The 17652-nt window shown below is 45.5% G+C and overlaps 1 protein-coding gene across 3 annotated transcripts in view; it reads left to right on the forward strand.

The window, feature by feature from the left end:
• The window catches only part of LOC119394051 (nonsense-mediated mRNA decay factor SMG9), a 51978-nt gene extending 50364 nt beyond the window's left edge, over positions 1–1614 (forward strand). For all 3 annotated transcript variants that reach the window (XM_049415604.1, XM_049415605.1, XM_037661272.2), the window contains exons 12-13: positions 1078–1222; positions 1414–1614. In XM_049415604.1, coding sequence (XP_049271561.1) covers positions 1078–1222; positions 1414–1492 — 224 coding nt within the window. In that variant the 3' untranslated portion in view covers positions 1493–1614. The remainder of the gene's footprint in view (positions 1–1077; positions 1223–1413) is intronic.
• The last annotated feature ends 16038 nt before the right edge of the window (positions 1615–17652 follow it).

The following is a 17652-nucleotide window of genomic DNA, read 5'->3' on the forward strand; positions in this document are numbered from 1 at the left end:
GATGAGACGAGAATAACTGTGATTGATGCACGGCATCTTCCTCCATGCTAATTATTGGAGCTTACGAGCTCAAGTGGAGATAGCAAGTGATTTCACTTTTTCCTATAGCTCGGCTGTGGCTGAATTCGGCTGCCCACGCAGCCCAGCACATGCACAGCCCACTAACTTTAATGGGAAATAATCGCTGTCATGTAAAAATGCGAAATGTTAGCTTAGATAGCCGGTGACTTAACGGGTGCATTGCTTCCATTGGCCTATATCATTGTAGGTTATGTAATCTCACCTTTCCGAGGTACTAAGCATTTGCTGACCCCTGGTGGTACTTTACATTATGCAAGCATCATAACAGTGAGTGTTCGTAACCACTGAGTGTGATCACTTCATCCTTGCTTGTGTGCATGTGATAATGTGCTCCTTTAATCATGATAATACTAATTTCCGGGGTTTTACGTGCCAAAACCACAGTATTATTATTTGTCACAGTGTAGTGGAGGGCTCCGGAAATTTCAAGCATCTGGTGTTCTTTAACGTGCACTGACAATACACAGGCCTCTAGCATCTCGCCTCTATTGAAATGCGACTGCTGCGGCTGGGATTGAACCCACAACTTTCGGGTCAGCAGCCAAGCATCGCAACCACTGTGCCACTGCAGCGGACCGTTTGAGCACGAGCGTGCAGGTCCGATTCCAGGCCGCAGCAGCCGCATTTCGACTAAGACAAAATGTCAAAATGCCTGTGTACTTAGACTAGATACACATTAAAGAACGCCAGGCGGTCAATATAATTTGGGAGCCCCTGCTACAGTGTGCTTCATAATCATACCGCAGTATTGGTACGAAAGAGTCTGGAATTTAGCATAAATGTTCATGTAGTTACATAGTACGTAAATGTCTACTGCAAATCACACAGATTTCCATTTCAGGTCATGCTGCACTTTTTTTTCTTTCCAGTATGACTATTGCAGTTAAAGCCAATCAGTCAATCAATCAATTAATCAATCTTGCGAGATGTGAAAAGGCAGCCTAAGAATATGCATGCTGTAGTAATCCTGATGGTAGGCAACTGACTGTTGTGCAGAGGAGAAGCGAAGGAGTGAAGGTGATGCTGTGCCTGGATATCAGGATGGTGGTCGGCTAGAGCAGCTGGCTTCGTTGCTGACCCTCCAAGTTGGCAGCATGCCAAAGCAGCACATCACCCACACACCCCTCACCGAGAAAAACTGGTGGGTGCACTCGTGGCTTTCCATTTAAAAAAGTCTGGCTATTTTACCAGAAATACGTTTCTGCCTCTCCTGATTTCAGTACATGTGCGTGTGTGCGCGTGCATGTGCAACACAGCTCGATCCTTACATAAACATTTTTCAAAGCAGATCTTCTGTATTGTTCTCACAGCTTGTATTTGTTTATTCTGCAGGTTCCACTACTCAGCACGGTTATGGGACGCTATGCAAAAGTCCATGGTGTTCATGGAGTACAGTCGTCTGCTTCCATGAGGCATTGTAATGTATAGTATAATACTGTGTGGTGTATGGAAGAAGCCAGAGACACGAACTGGGGAACGTGTGCAAGTGTGTAAATAAAGTATGTGCCAGAAACACACAAAGCCTGCTGTTGTAACTGCTGTTACAAGTGGTAAGCATGTTAAGTAGATCATTTATTAATAACAAGAACAACAATGACCCTAGTATTGATCCTTGGGGAATGTCGTAGTAGTTAATCCACCGTGTATAAGAGACCTGGCCATTGAGATACAGTGCTTGAGGCCTGTGAGAGAAGTAACAGACTTAAGGTGGGCCAGTAAAGAACGAAGGACTTGAGCTTACGTAGATGAATGGAATGATCTAGAGTGTCAAATGCTTTTGTTATAATCTATGAGTGCGGCTCCTATACAAACCCATAAACAAAAACTTGAAGGACGCTTAAGCTTCACCTTCACGAGTAGAACGCGGTAGCGTAATCAGGCCCCGTGCGCGTCGCCTTCTTAATTGCTAGCCTGGCTTCAGTTCTCGGTGCATGCCTCAAACATGCCGTGAGAAAACGAATGACTGCACTTAACATTGGCCATTTCAAACTATCCTAGAAAGCCCACTGCAAGAACAGTTGTTAATTTTTCCCATACCATACCATAATTCCATAATTCTTAAGGCAACATGCGAACCTACGCAACTGCTCACTTTGTTCATGCTTTTGCAGCTGGTGATAATTAAATATGTCCGAGCGCTTTGTAATGGCCGGCTGGGCCTTTAAAACACCCACTCACTGCGCAATTCACATAGTATTTTTGACACCTTGCGCGATTCTACGCTTCTGCCACGCAATATTACACGCGTTAAAGGGGTCATGAACCACCTTTCCAAGTAATGATCTAATGACCTCAGTATTGGAGTTTATTGCCTCCCGAATCGATTGCCGCAAAAATTTCTCGAATCCGTCAAGAACGGGGGTTTGGCGCACGCTGTCAGCGCTTTCTCTCTTTTCTCGTGCCGACGAGCGCACTGGAAGCTAGACAGGGAGGGATGGCACGGGGTTAAGAAGTTACGTCAGCGCGCGTGTCATGAAACGCGATCGCTCTCCCGCTGTGATTCGCATGCGCGAGTGCGGCTACCGTGTAAATTTAGCAGACTGAGGAGTGCGGCACGGGCAAGTGTCGGCACCCCGTGGCAAGAAGCGCATCTCATCCGGCTATCGGCCAATAAGCATGCTGTATCTCTTGCGACGTAAACTGGCATATCCGCGACGTCAACGTGCAGACGCCCCGCCCACCGACGAAAGTGAGAACCGGCCTCTGTTTGAAAAGAGGGCGCCTGAGGAAACGGCAACTTCGCGCTCCGCTTGTGGCCTTTACGCGGCGCGCACGACTAATATTTTGCAGAGCAGTTCATAGCCGTGTCAGCTTTCCGCAGGATGTGTTTTTTCAAGAACCCCAAGGGGTGCTTCATGACCCCTTTAAGGAGACTCCTTCCACTACATGGCATTCTTACAGTGTTCTTTTCTGAAGCAGATTTTTATAATATCACAAGTTCAACGATTTCCTTCCCTGTAATAAAGAAAAAAAAACAATAGCGTGGTTCTTTGGTAGAACACCTTCTTGCCACCGAGACGGCCTGGGTTCGATTCTCACTCAAAGTGAAGTTTTTTGTTATTTATTTTATTTACATCTTTCTCGATCTTTCGGTCACAGACAAGATACTTTTTCGCTCACAACCAACGACACAGACACCGGAATTGCTGCGAAACGAACTCTTTGACGCTATCACGTTGTGAACTTGAGTAGTGTCGATGCCGTTTAATAACCATGCCTCTAAAGCTGAACGGGAGTGGAAAAAGAAGGTAAAGGTATAGTTTATTTAAATTGTGCACTAGGCTACTGTAGATAGGTTTTTATACGACTTTCCGAAAGTACTACAAAATGCACAAGAACATGTGTACCTACTAGGCTTGTGCGAATAGTAAATTTTAGGTTCGAAGCGAATAGTGATTTTGGTCGAATAATTTCGAATCGAATTCGAATAGTATATATCGCATATTATAAAGAAAAGTGAGCATATCTGTCATGACCCAACCAACCTACACAACATTTTTTTTTTTAACTTCTAACAAGACATGTGCAAATGTCATTCTTTTTGGTTCAAAGGAAGTGGAAGCAACTTTTAATAGTAGCAGGATTTGGCTTTCGGTAGAATGCAAATGGTAATATGTTACGTTTTAAAATTTACTATACTTGGAGCATATAAGCCGGTATAACAAGTTTTTAAACTTAAAAAATGATGAATCAATGTGAGGGTAATGTGTTAATTTAACCTTAAAGTGAGGCTTCGCGCCAGTGCGGATTTGTCCTGGAAAGGTGTATTCACTGTATAGCACCCCTCCACTGCAGTGAAACCACCTTTACAAGGGGGTTATAAGCGGACGAATATACACCTATTCGTTCATTTCGAATACTTCGAAATTTTCAATAATTTAAATTCGACTCGAAGCGAATTCGAATACTGTATTATTCGTTCGAATATTCGAAGTGCTCGAGTATTCGCACAAGCCTAGTACCTACGTTAATCATTAACAGAGAAGCCTGTCCATGAAAAGGAAATTCACCGAAGAATAAAAATGGACTGGAGCACACACGGCAAGCATTTGCAAATGATAACAGGCAATCTGCCACTGTACCTAGAGCGAAAAGCGCACAACGAAGAAACTCGGGCGGAAAAAGTAAGGCCCACGCAGAGTGTGATGAAACGAAAAATGATAGGCGTAACATTATGAGACCGGAGGACAGCATAATGGGGCATAGGACAAACGAGAGTAGCCGATGTTCCAGTGGATATTAAGTGTAATAAATTGACCTGAGCCGGCCACGTAATGTGCAGGACAGACAACCGGTGGTTCAGGTAGAGCAACGGAATGGATACCGAGGTAGAGCACTGCATGGGCCTGATTTTCCGGCCCGAGCCCAGCCCGGGCCCGGGCGTTCATTACTAAACTTATCCAGGGCGCGCGTGTTCATGCCCCGGCCCGGGCCCGCTAGAGGATATTAGAAAGTTGATGATGATTATTAATGATGCCTTGCGCTTTGTAGCGGGCGATCGGACGGAAAATCCGTGTGTATACATGCAAAATGCGGCCACAAATCGGCGCAGCGGCCCAGCGTGCGCTCTCCCGCTGCGCCGTTTTGTCCGGCGTGGGATGCAATAACTCGGATGGCTGAGAGAACTCGTACAGGAAGAGAGAGAGAGAGCGAGAAAGAGGGATACAAAGAAATAGGCAGAGAGAAAGAAAGGGAAGATAAAAAATATTGAAAGACAGAGCAAGAAAGAAAGAATGAGGAAGCGAGAAATAGAGGGAAAGAAGGAAAGAGAAAGCGGAAAGGAACGTGACGTAAAATCACGTACCACTAGTAACGTGACATGTTCCTGCCAAAATCACGTAAAACTAGTCACGGCACATGTTCCCGCCAAACCCATGTCGTTGCAATGGGAGGGCAGCGTCTTGCTGTGTGAACACTAGCTCCGATGTTCCAGCCTTGCACCACTATTGCAAGCTGCGCGTACTTTTTTGATGCAGATTGATATATATTGTTCAATCATAATAAAAAAAAAAATACAGTTTCGCCGCAAGGGCGGTGTAATGAATGCGATAGCAACTAATTGGAATGTCGTACGAAGTAAGGCTAGCAGCCAGGCCCGTAACTAGGGGGGGTTGAGGGGGTTCTGACCCCCCCCGAAATTTTTTTGATGCTTTAACTTTTCGGGTGATACTAAAATATTTACACGCCTTCACAGCGACCCCCAGCTGCCAAAGTTACACTGCAACTTTCCTGGCATTGCTTCCCTCTTCTTCCTTTCTTCAAACCTACCAGAACACCTCAGCGCTCCCTCCCCCGCACGCGCACCTGCCCTATTTGTACAGCTTTGCACTTCGCCCTCGCGTTCCTTCGAGTCTTTTCTTTTTCGTCTTTCACCCCGTAGCAGCTCCTTTATTGATTCCAGATGCTTTCCTTGTGCATTGCCGCTGGAGAAGTTATCCGTCTGTGCGGACCGCACGTGTCGGCTTTGGGTTTCTACGAAAAGCGCGTCTCCTTCTGTGAAAGTAAACAGTTCGACAGCAACGGCAACACCAACACGACGTGCGCAAATTTGCCAGGGAACGAAACCCCTAAGCGGAAAAACTCAGCGGCGCATTCCGAGGACGCAGGCTGCAGGGTAAACTTTTCTCAAACTGTAGTCTTCGCCACCGAAACGAATCATCGAAGATGACATCTACTGAAAGACTGGCATATCCGAGCAACTTCGAACAACCTTAACCACACGCAAGGAAATCTACCTCTTCTGTACACACAAGGTATATGCGCCTCCCTACAAAGCACACAAAGCGAGGATACAGCCGGCACACAATCTGGCACCAGCGGTCAACTTTCACAGGAGAGAAAAAACGCCGCCAAGCTGGGCTGCGCGCGGGAGTACAGAGGCTGACGTCACAGCCTACAAAGTGCATTTTTGGGGGGTCACGGCTATTTAATTAGCGCAGCCCAGAGAGAATTATGCAGGCGCCCAGGGAGCCGTCTGTGAAAAGGTGACTTTTTCACAGGAACGGAGCAACACCTGCTTTCTGGACTGTACCACGGGAGTGCAAATGTCTCGGCAGTGCATTCTTGGGGGGTTCACGTATATTAAGGGGAGTATGGAGTGCCCATGGAGTCTTCTGTGAAAAGGTCTTTAAGTAGCGTTAATCCAGTTTGCTGCAGCGGGAGTACAATAATGGTCCTGCATGCACACCAGCTGTAGCGGCGTTCAGAAAACACATGCGCCACGCGGGAGCCGGCGCGTTCATCACACTTCTACATTCTAGCCACTGTAAAGTGGATAAGAGAGGAAGAACGCCAGGCAGTCGAAGCAGTCGCAAACGTCTTTTTGGAGCCACTGGCCACTTCTGTGTGCGTGCACAGGATTGCGGCAGCAAAATGAAAAGACACTCTGCAACAACGAAGCAAAGGAGTCTTGCGTCTTACTTCAAGAAAGTTCGAACCGATGAAGCGGACGGAGAAGAACCGCCTCCTTCGAAGGATAAAACTTCGCCCTCCTCAGCACTGGTGGAAAGCCAAGCGCGTCGGAACTTCTGTAGCGACTCAGGAGAATGCACCGGTTTATGTGAATCACCTGAGAACGAACACAAGCAGGACACCCATGCGCCGCCGGAAAATGATGGTGGCCGCAGTGCAACTCCAAGTGACCTTTGTTCTACAGTCAACGCTGGGCAAAGTGACGCCTTTACCACTGGGCAATGCCCAAGGAAGGTGAGTGGCATGGCACCTACACATTCTGGTTCGCCTCCCCTCTGTGCGACGAGTGCGAATATTTTGGACTTGGGACTGTTTGTCTCGAAAAGCAATAATGTAAATGATCCAGAGACGACGGAGAAGCTGCTGCTCAATCCGTTGACCCCTCCGGCTAACTATGATTATCCAGCCACAGGGAAAAGGAATCTGAAGTTCCAACCTCACTGGGTAGATCGTTACCCATGGCTTGTTTATTCAGAGAAGCTTCAAGGAGCATTATGCAAATATTGCGTAGTCTTCGCAAGCGAGTGTGCAGGAAAAGGGGAGCACCAGCGCTTGGGCTGTTTTGTAACTAAGGAGTTCACCAATTACAAGAAAGCCATGGACGCCTTTAAGAGCCACGCATCCAGCAGTTATCACGCCATGTCAACAACGCTATCGGAGAACTTTTTAGCAGTCCGGTCCCGCTCACAGCATGACATCTTAACACAACTTGACCACGGTCTTAAAAAGCAGGCGGAAGAAAACCGCAAGAACTTGCTGCCAATAATAGAAACAATCCTTTTCTGTGGCAGGCAAGAAGTACCGCTTCGCGGCACAGACGACTCTGGTCCGATAAATATGTCTGAAGTGCTGCCATTGAAAAATGATGGAAATTTCCGCGCACTGCTTAGGATGAGAGCAAAATGTGGAGATGCCGCCTTGAGAGCTCACATGGAAACATCTCCGGCGAATGCGCTGTACACGAGCCCAAAAATTCAAAATGAGTTGATCACCCTCTGTGGTAAAATCATACAAAGAAAGATAGTTGAAAACGTCAACTCAGGTTCGTGTTTTTCAGTTCTAGCTGACGAGGCCACTGATATATCTCGCACCGCCCACATTTCCCTATGTGTAAGGTACGTTGGACACGACACGTCGGGAGTGCCCATACTTAAAGATTTTGTAGATTTCGTTCCCATGTACGATCTCACTGGCAAGGCGCTGGCGAGCACAATCCTGAACAGCCTTAGAGGTCATGGCTTTGACCTGAACCTACTTTGCGGGCAAGGATACGACGGCGCGGCATCAATGAGCGGCCACCTTAACGGTGTTCAAGCCTTCATTCGTCAAACAGCGCCCAAAGCGTTGTACGTGCATTGTAGCGCCCACTCGTTGAACCTTGCTCTGCTTCACGCATGCAAACTCCCCAGCATCCGCAACTGTTTGGGAACTGTATCCTCAACCTGTACGTTTGTGAGAGCTTCGCCACAGAGGACGAACCAACTGCGAGACAAAGTAGAAGATTTAACACAAGAAAAAAGAAAATCAGTTCTCTCCTTTTGCCAAACAAGGTGGGTAGAGAGTCACGATGCACTTCAGCGTTTCCTTGAACTGTACGTGCCTATTGTACAATTCCTCGAATATTTGGAAGAAGAGGCCGCGTCATCTGATACTTCATCAAAAGCTTCTCAACTGCTCAATGCCATTACGAAGCCCGAGTTTGTCGTTTCGCTTCAGATCTGTAGCGACCTCTTCTCTTTGACACTGCCACTTTGCAAGTTTCTTCAAAAAATTGACTGTGACTTGGCTCAAGCGTGCGATCACGTAAAGAATGTTATAGACGTTCTTTCCACAAAAAGGGCTAGTGCGGAAACGGAATTTAATAAGATTTTTCTGAAGTCGCTCTCTTTGCTGAAGATCACAAATGTTGAGATGGCCCTACCACGCATCACTGGAAGGCAGATGCAAAGAAGCAACGTACCTTCTGCTACTCCCGAAGAGTACTACCGGAGGAATGTGTATTTGCCTTTGCTGGCTGACTTCGAAAATCAATTAAGAGACCGGTTCGATGCCCATAAGAAGGTCGTGGTTGGCCTTAACATGCTGCTGCCGAAATTCTGCGCATCGGCTAGCCTTTCTGATATTGATGATGCAGTGCAGTTTTACCTTGGCGACATTCCTTCCGCTAATGTCATCGAAGCAGAGTTCACACTGTGGGTGAACAAATGCTGCCAGATCGAAGAAAAGAATCGCCCAGCTTGTGCTTTACAGGCCTTAGAGATGTGCAACCGCGACTTTTTTTCCGAACATCCACAGCCTACTTTCTATCCTGGCGACTTTACCCGTGTCGACGTCGACCCCGGAACGGACTTTTTCCACACTGAGAAGGCTGAAGAGCTACCTTCGAAATCATATGAACAACGACAGATTGACCGGACTAGCACTGCTCAGCATCCATCGAGAACTTCAAGTGACCCCAGAACAAGTCCTCACAGAATTTTGCAAGTTGCCGAGAAGGAAAAACTTCCTCGTTTAAACTTCCCTCTATGTTTCAAGAGTCGATTAAAAGCTAAACCCAGCTAGCCCAAGCTTCAACCCTTCTATTCTTTCGCAATTACGAGGAAACTATCCAGCAAGCAGAATGTGCGAACGGTAACAAGAAGATCGGAATGTCGGGCGACTTGTTTGTTTGCTTGCATACATACTGTCACGGACTGCCATTTTTGCGACCCGGCGTAACGGCAAATTAACGGGCGCCGCACTCCCCCGCTGACCGGTGGAACCGTTCGCTCATGAAAAGACTGGTCTTTAGTGCAGGGAAGTACTGAATGGGGTGTTCTTCTTCAAACGTTAGTCGCCGATGTTTGATCCTTTGTACCTACGGCGGCGTCGGCAGGGTCGTCAAAGGCCGCGATGCACCCCGACCAGCTGTAGACTGCAAGACGCACCGGCTGAAACCAAGGAAACTGACCATTCCCACGGGCAAAACTGCTTGTGGACAAGCCGTATGAGAGAACCCCAACAGGTTGTCACTCTCGCTCAGTTGAGGACCCTCTCCTAATTAAAAAGGGACGCGGTCAATATATTTTTAGGGTGGAGTTTCTAACAATGAAACGTGCATGATTGGACCCATGTAGAGGTCTCTTTTCCCCCAGGACGAGAATGAGGGGACACGGAGGTCGATTTAAGCGCAGGATTTCGCCTTGCTAAGCAGTCTAGTTGCTGACCAACATGGTGTAGAAGGAGATCAAGAAGTATCCCTTAAGTGGTTGTGGCTCCGTATCGGCTGGCCACCTAAACTTAGCCATTCGTCTAGTTGTGACGCGAAATTAACGTCTGTAACGTAGGCATCGGTACTTGAATCTCGAGTAAGTTCAACCTGCCCGAGATCGGCTTCAAGCACTAGCCTACCGGAAACACCAGCGCTGCAACACCGCCGACATCGCAGTTGTGCCAGAACTCTCTCTGACTTCTTGCATCCGATCGTCGTGGACTCAACGCTGCCGGTCATCACAGGTATCCCTTCACCTGTTTATACCTTCGGACTTTCTCATCTGTAGTTTTATTGTTGGTTAGTTTTGTGTAGTTTGTAATACTTCTCTCTTGTAAGCTGATTTATTGATTTTATATGTATTTTGTTAGTTGGTATTAAGTGTTGTACTAGATTCCTCGTGCTGCAATATCACTAGAGTTTTGTTTTTCCCCACACACGTCTCTGATCTCTTCACTGTCTCTGCTTACGTACGGAACGACCTAACCTGCTGCCATTCCCGTCGCCGACTTCGCGCTGGCGACGCTAGAGTGGCAGCTTGTAACACATACATACCGTTTTTGTACCGTGGTTACATTGTGTTACTTCATCAGGAGCCGTTGGTCGCGGTGTCCCCGGCTTTGGTGGTGCTATTGTCCAAACTTATTTCTTGCTTTAACCAGAATTTGAGGTTGACATACCAATTTCTTTATTTGGGTACAAATAATTGAAAAGTACCATCGAATTATTACAAGTAAGCGATGTACTTGATTTATTCACAAAAATAAGCCAGTATAAATCTTAAAAAATGGCAGCCGTTCTACACGCAAACCCCCCCCCCCCCGAAAAAAATTCCTGGGTACGGCCCTGCTAGCAGCTATAGCTCTTTTGGGTCCGATCTCGCGTAACTCAACAAAACCCTGGTGTAAGGGAATACGGCCGCTCCAGGGACCGAAGCGGCGTTCGTGTTGTCAGTTCTCTAAACGCGAAGTAAGCGATTAGAGGACAGCAAGTTTACGGGCCGTCTCCTGATGTCTGTCTAGATAAAGCGCGCGCCAGCGCTCGCGACCGCGCCCTTGTGAGCAAAATTCGCAGTTGCTGATCCAGTTACGCAGCACCCTACCCCCCCACACACACCGATGCTTCTTCGCTCGACGAAAGACGGTTGGGACGTTTTCTCTGTGCTGGAGGAACCATCGACAGCAGGCCACGCACGCGGGGAGAGGTTATCATCGCATGCACTCTTCGTGCGACGGAGATGGCCGGCTCGTTTCATCTGTGCTTCATTCGCGTTCGTCCCCAGAGCTAGCGTGCTTTTACTCGAGCGTAGATCATACAATGCGCGGGGCATTATGTTATCGATTTGGACTTTATACGGAACATGACGGCGACGGCAAAAATCCACCAAGAGTGTCCGTATAATTGCTATCGCAATAAAGACTGCGTTCATAATACCGCGTCTATTCCATTTGGCTACAAATTTGGCGACTAAAATGGCATGACATGGCTGCTATGGCTTGAGTTCTGGCTTCTTTTCAAATCTACCCAACGGCAGCCCTGCCCAGGACGGCAGTGAGTAGGTAGAATGATGAAATTAAGAAGTAGGCAGGCATAAAATGGAATCAGCTAGCAAAAGAAAGGGTAAATTGGAGGTCATTGGGAGAGGCCGTCGTCCTGCAGTGCACGAAATAAGCTGATAACAATGGCGATGATGATGGGAATCCTTTTTTAACACAAGGACATTGCCGCGGTTTAGCGAATCAGCAAAGATACCAGTTCCAGAAAATTTATTCCCTGCAAAATGTAATAATACAGCTGCTGCAAGCTGTTTTATTCGAGAACGCTGATTAGAATCCAGGCCAGCTCCAGTAGCCCTAAAAAGAAATGACCTTGAAATCCGAAGAAGCGTCGTACGAAAAAATGACTGAGGGCTGAATTTGAAGATTGTGTTGAACACTTTATACGCGGATAGTGCGCTCTGGGCAAGTGGCCAAAGGATCAGTAAAAGCGCTTGATTACGTCACTTTCTTTAGTATATTCCACATTGTTGTATAATTTGCTCTAACATGATGAGATCATGCAAGTCATGGCACTCGCCTACCTAGGCAAGTCCGCTTGTCGAAACTTTGGCTTGAGCAACATTGCCTTTTCAACGATTTATCATGACGTGCAAAATCCTGTAATATTAAGAAATTGCTTAATATGCAGTCAGTTACGCCTGGCATTCGTTCCATTCTGAAGTATCTGTTGTCTCTCTTTGCGTGTTTAAGAACAACTGATATTGAAATAATTCATAAACAAAGTTCCCAAAGATGTGTTGAAAGGCTGCAATTCCAACATCTAGTGAAGATAATTCTTTTATAGCGTAGCGACGCATTTGTAATCCATAGATTTCTACGCTCTATATGAGCCAAACTGGTGTACTTGTGTCGTCTTTCTGGCGTAGAGTAATAATCGCCATCTGGCTTTCTTGTGTTTCCTCTTGCGTGCTCTCGCTACTTTCCTATAAGGAGTACCATGTGTCAAGCTGATAGCAGCCAGCTCCGTTCGTGACCGTTCGTACGTGATAAAATTCTACGCTATACACAAACAAAAAAAGGCGTCTTTTGGGTGTCTTCCTGCCACACAACAATAATTATCTATCTCGCGTGTGCTTTCCTTTTGTTATATCGCCGCGCGAATCGCAATACCCGGTCACGAACGGCATGCGGCTATCAGCTTGACATACACTCTATAAAAAGATCTTCTAAAAAGCGTGTCCTCTTTGTCCCCACAACAATAATCGTGCTTGCGTTTCCTTTCTTGAAAACTTGGCGCTCGACACTTTCCTGTCAAGAATGCAATGTCGCGCTGATATAACACACATGCCGTTCGTGACCTAGAAGCACCGGAAGCGCGTAGATATTGCAAGTCACGCGAGATAGAGTATTATTGTTGTGGGAGAAAAAAAAAAAAACTCAATTTTTACTCTCTTTCTTTTTTCGAGTGTAGCATTCTTGATAGGGAACTAGTGAACGCACAGTTTTCGAGAAAGGAAACCCGAGTAAGCCAGATGACGATTATCATTGTGTAGCAGAAAGACGCCCTACTCGCAGTTACATGACTTGTGCTATTATTAATACAGTCCATTAATTATTATTGATATAAATGTAGAACCTGCCCTTTCAGGACAGTTTTCACGAATTTACATTCTTCTAGCATGTGCATTGCACTTACACTTTTACTACACCGGTGGCGCTGCATAAGTTTTCTGACACCTAAAAGGAAGAGTAGCGGTCAGTAATAGAATAACATATTTATCCGGTGTTACAATAAGAAGATGACAATGAAAGTACAAGTACACCAATTAGTGTACAAGAACTAGAAATGTCACACATTGTTGGAGCATCAATCATAGAAGAATTAAGAAAACAGCTAAGTAAGCATTTGATAGAATCAGAACATGGTGGACATTTCAGATTCAGTATGTTTATGTGTCACCGCACATGATGTTCTTGCTTGAATTGAATTGAAAACAACTTTATTAGGTCCTTCATTGGTTAAGACACCGAGTATTTCTTCTATAGCTGTGGACCAAAGTTCCAAAGGTGGAATCACAAAATGAATGACAGTATTATTAAGTGGCAGGATATTCTGGTCAATCTCCAACCAGGCAGACTCGCATATTGCAGCATGAAAGATCATCACGGCAAGTGTAGGTGAGCGACAATTTCACAAAAATGGTAGATCCACCATTTCGATGATAACTTTCGTGTGCTTATATATCCCGACAGACCATATGCACTCTCATCTAGCACGTGATAGCCCAGTTTAAGTCAGAGGAATTAAAGAAAATATGCTTAAGTATTGATAGCTTGCACGTGACGTCATGTACGCAGGTTCTTAACGTATTGGTACTCCAATATGGTGGCCTTGGTGACGTCAAGGCAGCATAATCATGTGGCGATTAACCGGGTTAAATGTGATGACGACGCCACTGGTACGCGACTGGCCTCTGTGCATGAATAATGAAAGAACCTGCATGCGGTGTGCCGATAGCATTAGCGTTACATCACAAACTTCGCGTCCTGCCATGTCGGTACTCCAGCATGGCGGTTTCATTGACGTCAGTGCAAGCCGTCTATAGAAATTCAAAAAGTCATCATGATGTCTCCGGAGGCTTTGGACATTGCAGCGGTGAGGCCTTATCTCGGATGAAAGAAAATGCAGGCGCACCGATTACGAAAAGATCTTTCACGCCGAGATGCGATAAACATGGCTATCGGAAAACGAATGACGGGGACAGATATAAGAAAGCGAGAAAAGGAAAGCGGAGGGACGTACAGTGGAAACGTGAGGAGGAAAGCGGAGGAGGAGAGTAGCGACCGAGGAAGTGACGCTGGATGAGCGGAGGTCTGTCTGCTGAAGCGAAAAGGTGGTGCCGGAGTAGCGCGCTGTCGTCCGTTCGTCAATGGCTTCCTTGGCAATTAAGGTGTGCCGCGAGCGCATCCGCCTATGCCACAATTCGAAACAAAGCGGTGAATACGCGGATTGCCGCTCGCGGCGACTGCTGCGCGAAACGCGTCCACGCATCAATGGCGTGTCTCGTGCAACACATTTTCTGCGCCAGTCGCGCTACTCGCAGCGTTCTCTTAATCTTTATATAGTATAGTGTCAGCCGGTTCTTTCTGAACAATGAGCGACGCAACCGGTAGAATTGATTCGTCTACCACTTCTCCTTGACGATGCTGCCAGAACGGAGGCTCAGCGGCGCCGACGCCGTCGAGCCATATGTGCATGTCTCAATATCTTTTCCCTTGACATATTGCAAAACCAGAAAGCTGCGCTCACATTTCGCATTACGGAGTGCTGTAATTGGTGGCGTTTTTTTTTATAACTTCAGAGCTTGCACGTAAAGTCGGTTGTTATTCTTCGAAGTGCGGTAATCGTTCACGAGAAATGGCGAGTCACTGCATGTTTAGCGAAAAACCAAAGGCCGACCTAGTATAAGCATGCACTTTTTGCTTTACTGTCGAATTCTGCTCTCTTTGATATTGAACAGGCACACGTAATAATGTTCTCTCTCTCTCTCTATATATATATATACATATACATACATATATACATACATATACATACACACACACACACACACATATATATATATATATAGATGTGTGTGTATGTATGTGTATGTATGTATGTGTATGTATGTATGTATATATATATATATATATATATATATATATATATATATATATATATATATATATATATATATATATATATATATATATATATATATATATATATACAGGGTGTTTCAAGAAATGTGTCCAACCTTCTCAAAAAATCAGGAAAATGCGAAATTTGATTGCTGCCTTCAGAATTGGTTTTTCTGTAGTGGCAGGAATTTTAAGATGGTTAAAGAAATTATCTAGGACTGTAATTAAAAAAGTTAAATTATTAACTTTTTAATTAGTGGAATTAGATAGTTTTGTCAAATGGGAGAATTGAAGTTCTTCATGCCAGAAACCCAACCCAACTTTGAGATTTCGAAAAAGTGGCATCTAGTAATAATTACGAAGTAATTAAATTCAACCAAATTCAATGGTGAAACCTAAACAGAAACATGGAAGAACGCAACTGCCATATTATTCTGAGACGTCCAAAATGAGTGAATGACTTTTTCTGTAGCGCTAGGCATCTTAAGATGGTTAGAGACATGACTTGAGACAGTAATTAAGAAAGTTAAATTAATTAACTTTTTAATAAGTGGAGTTAGGTGACTGTGTCAAATTGGGGACTTGAAGTTCTTCGTGCCAGAAACCCACCCCAACATCGAGATTTCGAAAAAGCAGCCCCTAGTAATAATTACGAAGTAATCAAATTCCACCAAATTCGATGGCTTTCGCTGTTGAAAGCCGTTGCATTTCGTTGAATTTCATTACGCCACAACAATTACTAGAGGACGCTTTTTCGAAATCTCAAAGCTCGGATGCGTTCCTTGCATGAAGAACTTCAATTCTCCCATTTGAAACAATCACCTAACTCCATTAATTAGAAAGTTAATTAATGTAACTTTCTTAATTACTGTCCTAAACGATGCCCTTAACTACCTTAACATTCCTACCGCTACAGAAAAAGTAATTATGAAAGCCCCGAGCAAATATCGCATTTTCCTGATTTTTTGAGAAGGTTGGACACATTTCTTGAAACACCCTGTATATATTGCGGGTACACGATCAGTATCGTAGGGTACGACACTTACCCTTTTCACTAAAGGCTTGTATTACAGTCCTACATCTTTCATTTTGCACGACGGAAATGTCTTTTACGTCTACGTTATTCATGCTAGAACACTGCTTGAGAGACGCGAGACCGCTTGGAGTTTTCGTTTCCACGACTTACTTTTCCTCAAGATGATCGCACTCAGACCTTTCACGAGTTCATCATCTGCCTGACTGTGCCCACTGCAGGGCAAATGCCTCTCCCATGTTCCGGCAATCAACCCCGTCCTGTGCGGCCTCGTTATACCCTCGAACTTCTTAATCTCAGCTGCATGCTCGCCAAACTTTCTGCCTCCACCTCGCGCGCTTGCCTTCTTTTGGAATAGTCTGTTACTCTTAATGACCAGCGGTTATCTTGCCTTCGTGCCACAGGCCCTGTCCATGCCTTCTTGATTCCACGGGTTCATATAGTCAAACATTTCATAATGTAGCGTTCCTATTTCTTTCGCTATAGCTCAGCGCACTACGGCATTTTCAAACTGACACAGCAGACGTTCGTGGCAACAGAGAAGCGACAAATGTGGATTAGCAATTGAGGGATACCAACCTGTGCGAAGTATCCCGCCGAAATTACTTGCTTTCTTGGTGGTGCAACCATTGCATCCAAGCGACGGTGACGCGCTGTCGCACCGACGCACTGGCAGATGACGTCGCTCCGTTAGAGGACGCTCTGACTTCACGAAAGTGCTTACTTAGAACAGAGGCGTGAGTTGTGAAGTGAACTGGCAGATGACGTCACCCTAGTAGATGCACTAGGGTGCGCAAGAGCGTCGATAACACAGGTGTGAGTTGCCTTGGTTAGTCACCGCGCAACTACCGAGACGAGGACGATGAGGAGGAGGACACAAGGCGCTGTTGCGTCATGCTTCACACAAGCTGCCTGTGTGAAGCATGACGACGAAATTAGTCGATAGGGACACATGCCGAATATTTTGTCTTTGTTGACCTTTTCGCTTATGATAGGGATGTTAGCGCAGACGTTGAGAAGTTTCTAACTACAGACGAGGGCTTTGATAAAAGTTTAAATATTCGCGTTGGTGTGAATAGTGCGTTCTCGCCGTAATTTATTATTAGTACTTGTTATTTATTATTTAAAAGGTTGTTTCGTACTCCTGCTAATTGCCCGCCACGGTGGTATGGTGATTATGGTGCTGGACTGCTAATCCGAAGGTCGCAGGATCGAATCCCAGCCGCGGCGGCCGCATTTTCGATGGAGGCGAAAACGCTGGGAACCCGTGTGCTTAGATTTAGGTGCACGTAAAGAACCCCAGGAGGTCGAAATTTCCGAGCCCTCATAGGGCTTCCCTCATAATCATATCGTGGTTTTGGGGTGTTAAATTCCAACAGTTATTATAAGGATACCGTGTTAACACATTGATCAGAATGAATTATTCGGTACTTCGAAATACTATTTCATGTTATTCATAAAATTTATTTTTTTTTTATTTTCCGTACGACTGAAATTAAAATTTTCTATTTCTAAAATGTGAATTTTCCCCTTGCACTGCCCTTGCTTTCATTTTTACATTTACTTTACCCGCCACTTTCTCGGCCAATCCCTCATAGTGGGTTGGAGCCAGTACTTAGAAACAATCAAGCAAG

The sequence above is a fragment of the Rhipicephalus sanguineus genome, chromosome 5 (assembly GCF_013339695.2).
Source record: "Rhipicephalus sanguineus isolate Rsan-2018 chromosome 5, BIME_Rsan_1.4, whole genome shotgun sequence".
In the NCBI taxonomy this organism is placed as follows: Eukaryota; Metazoa; Arthropoda; class Arachnida; order Ixodida; family Ixodidae; genus Rhipicephalus; species Rhipicephalus sanguineus.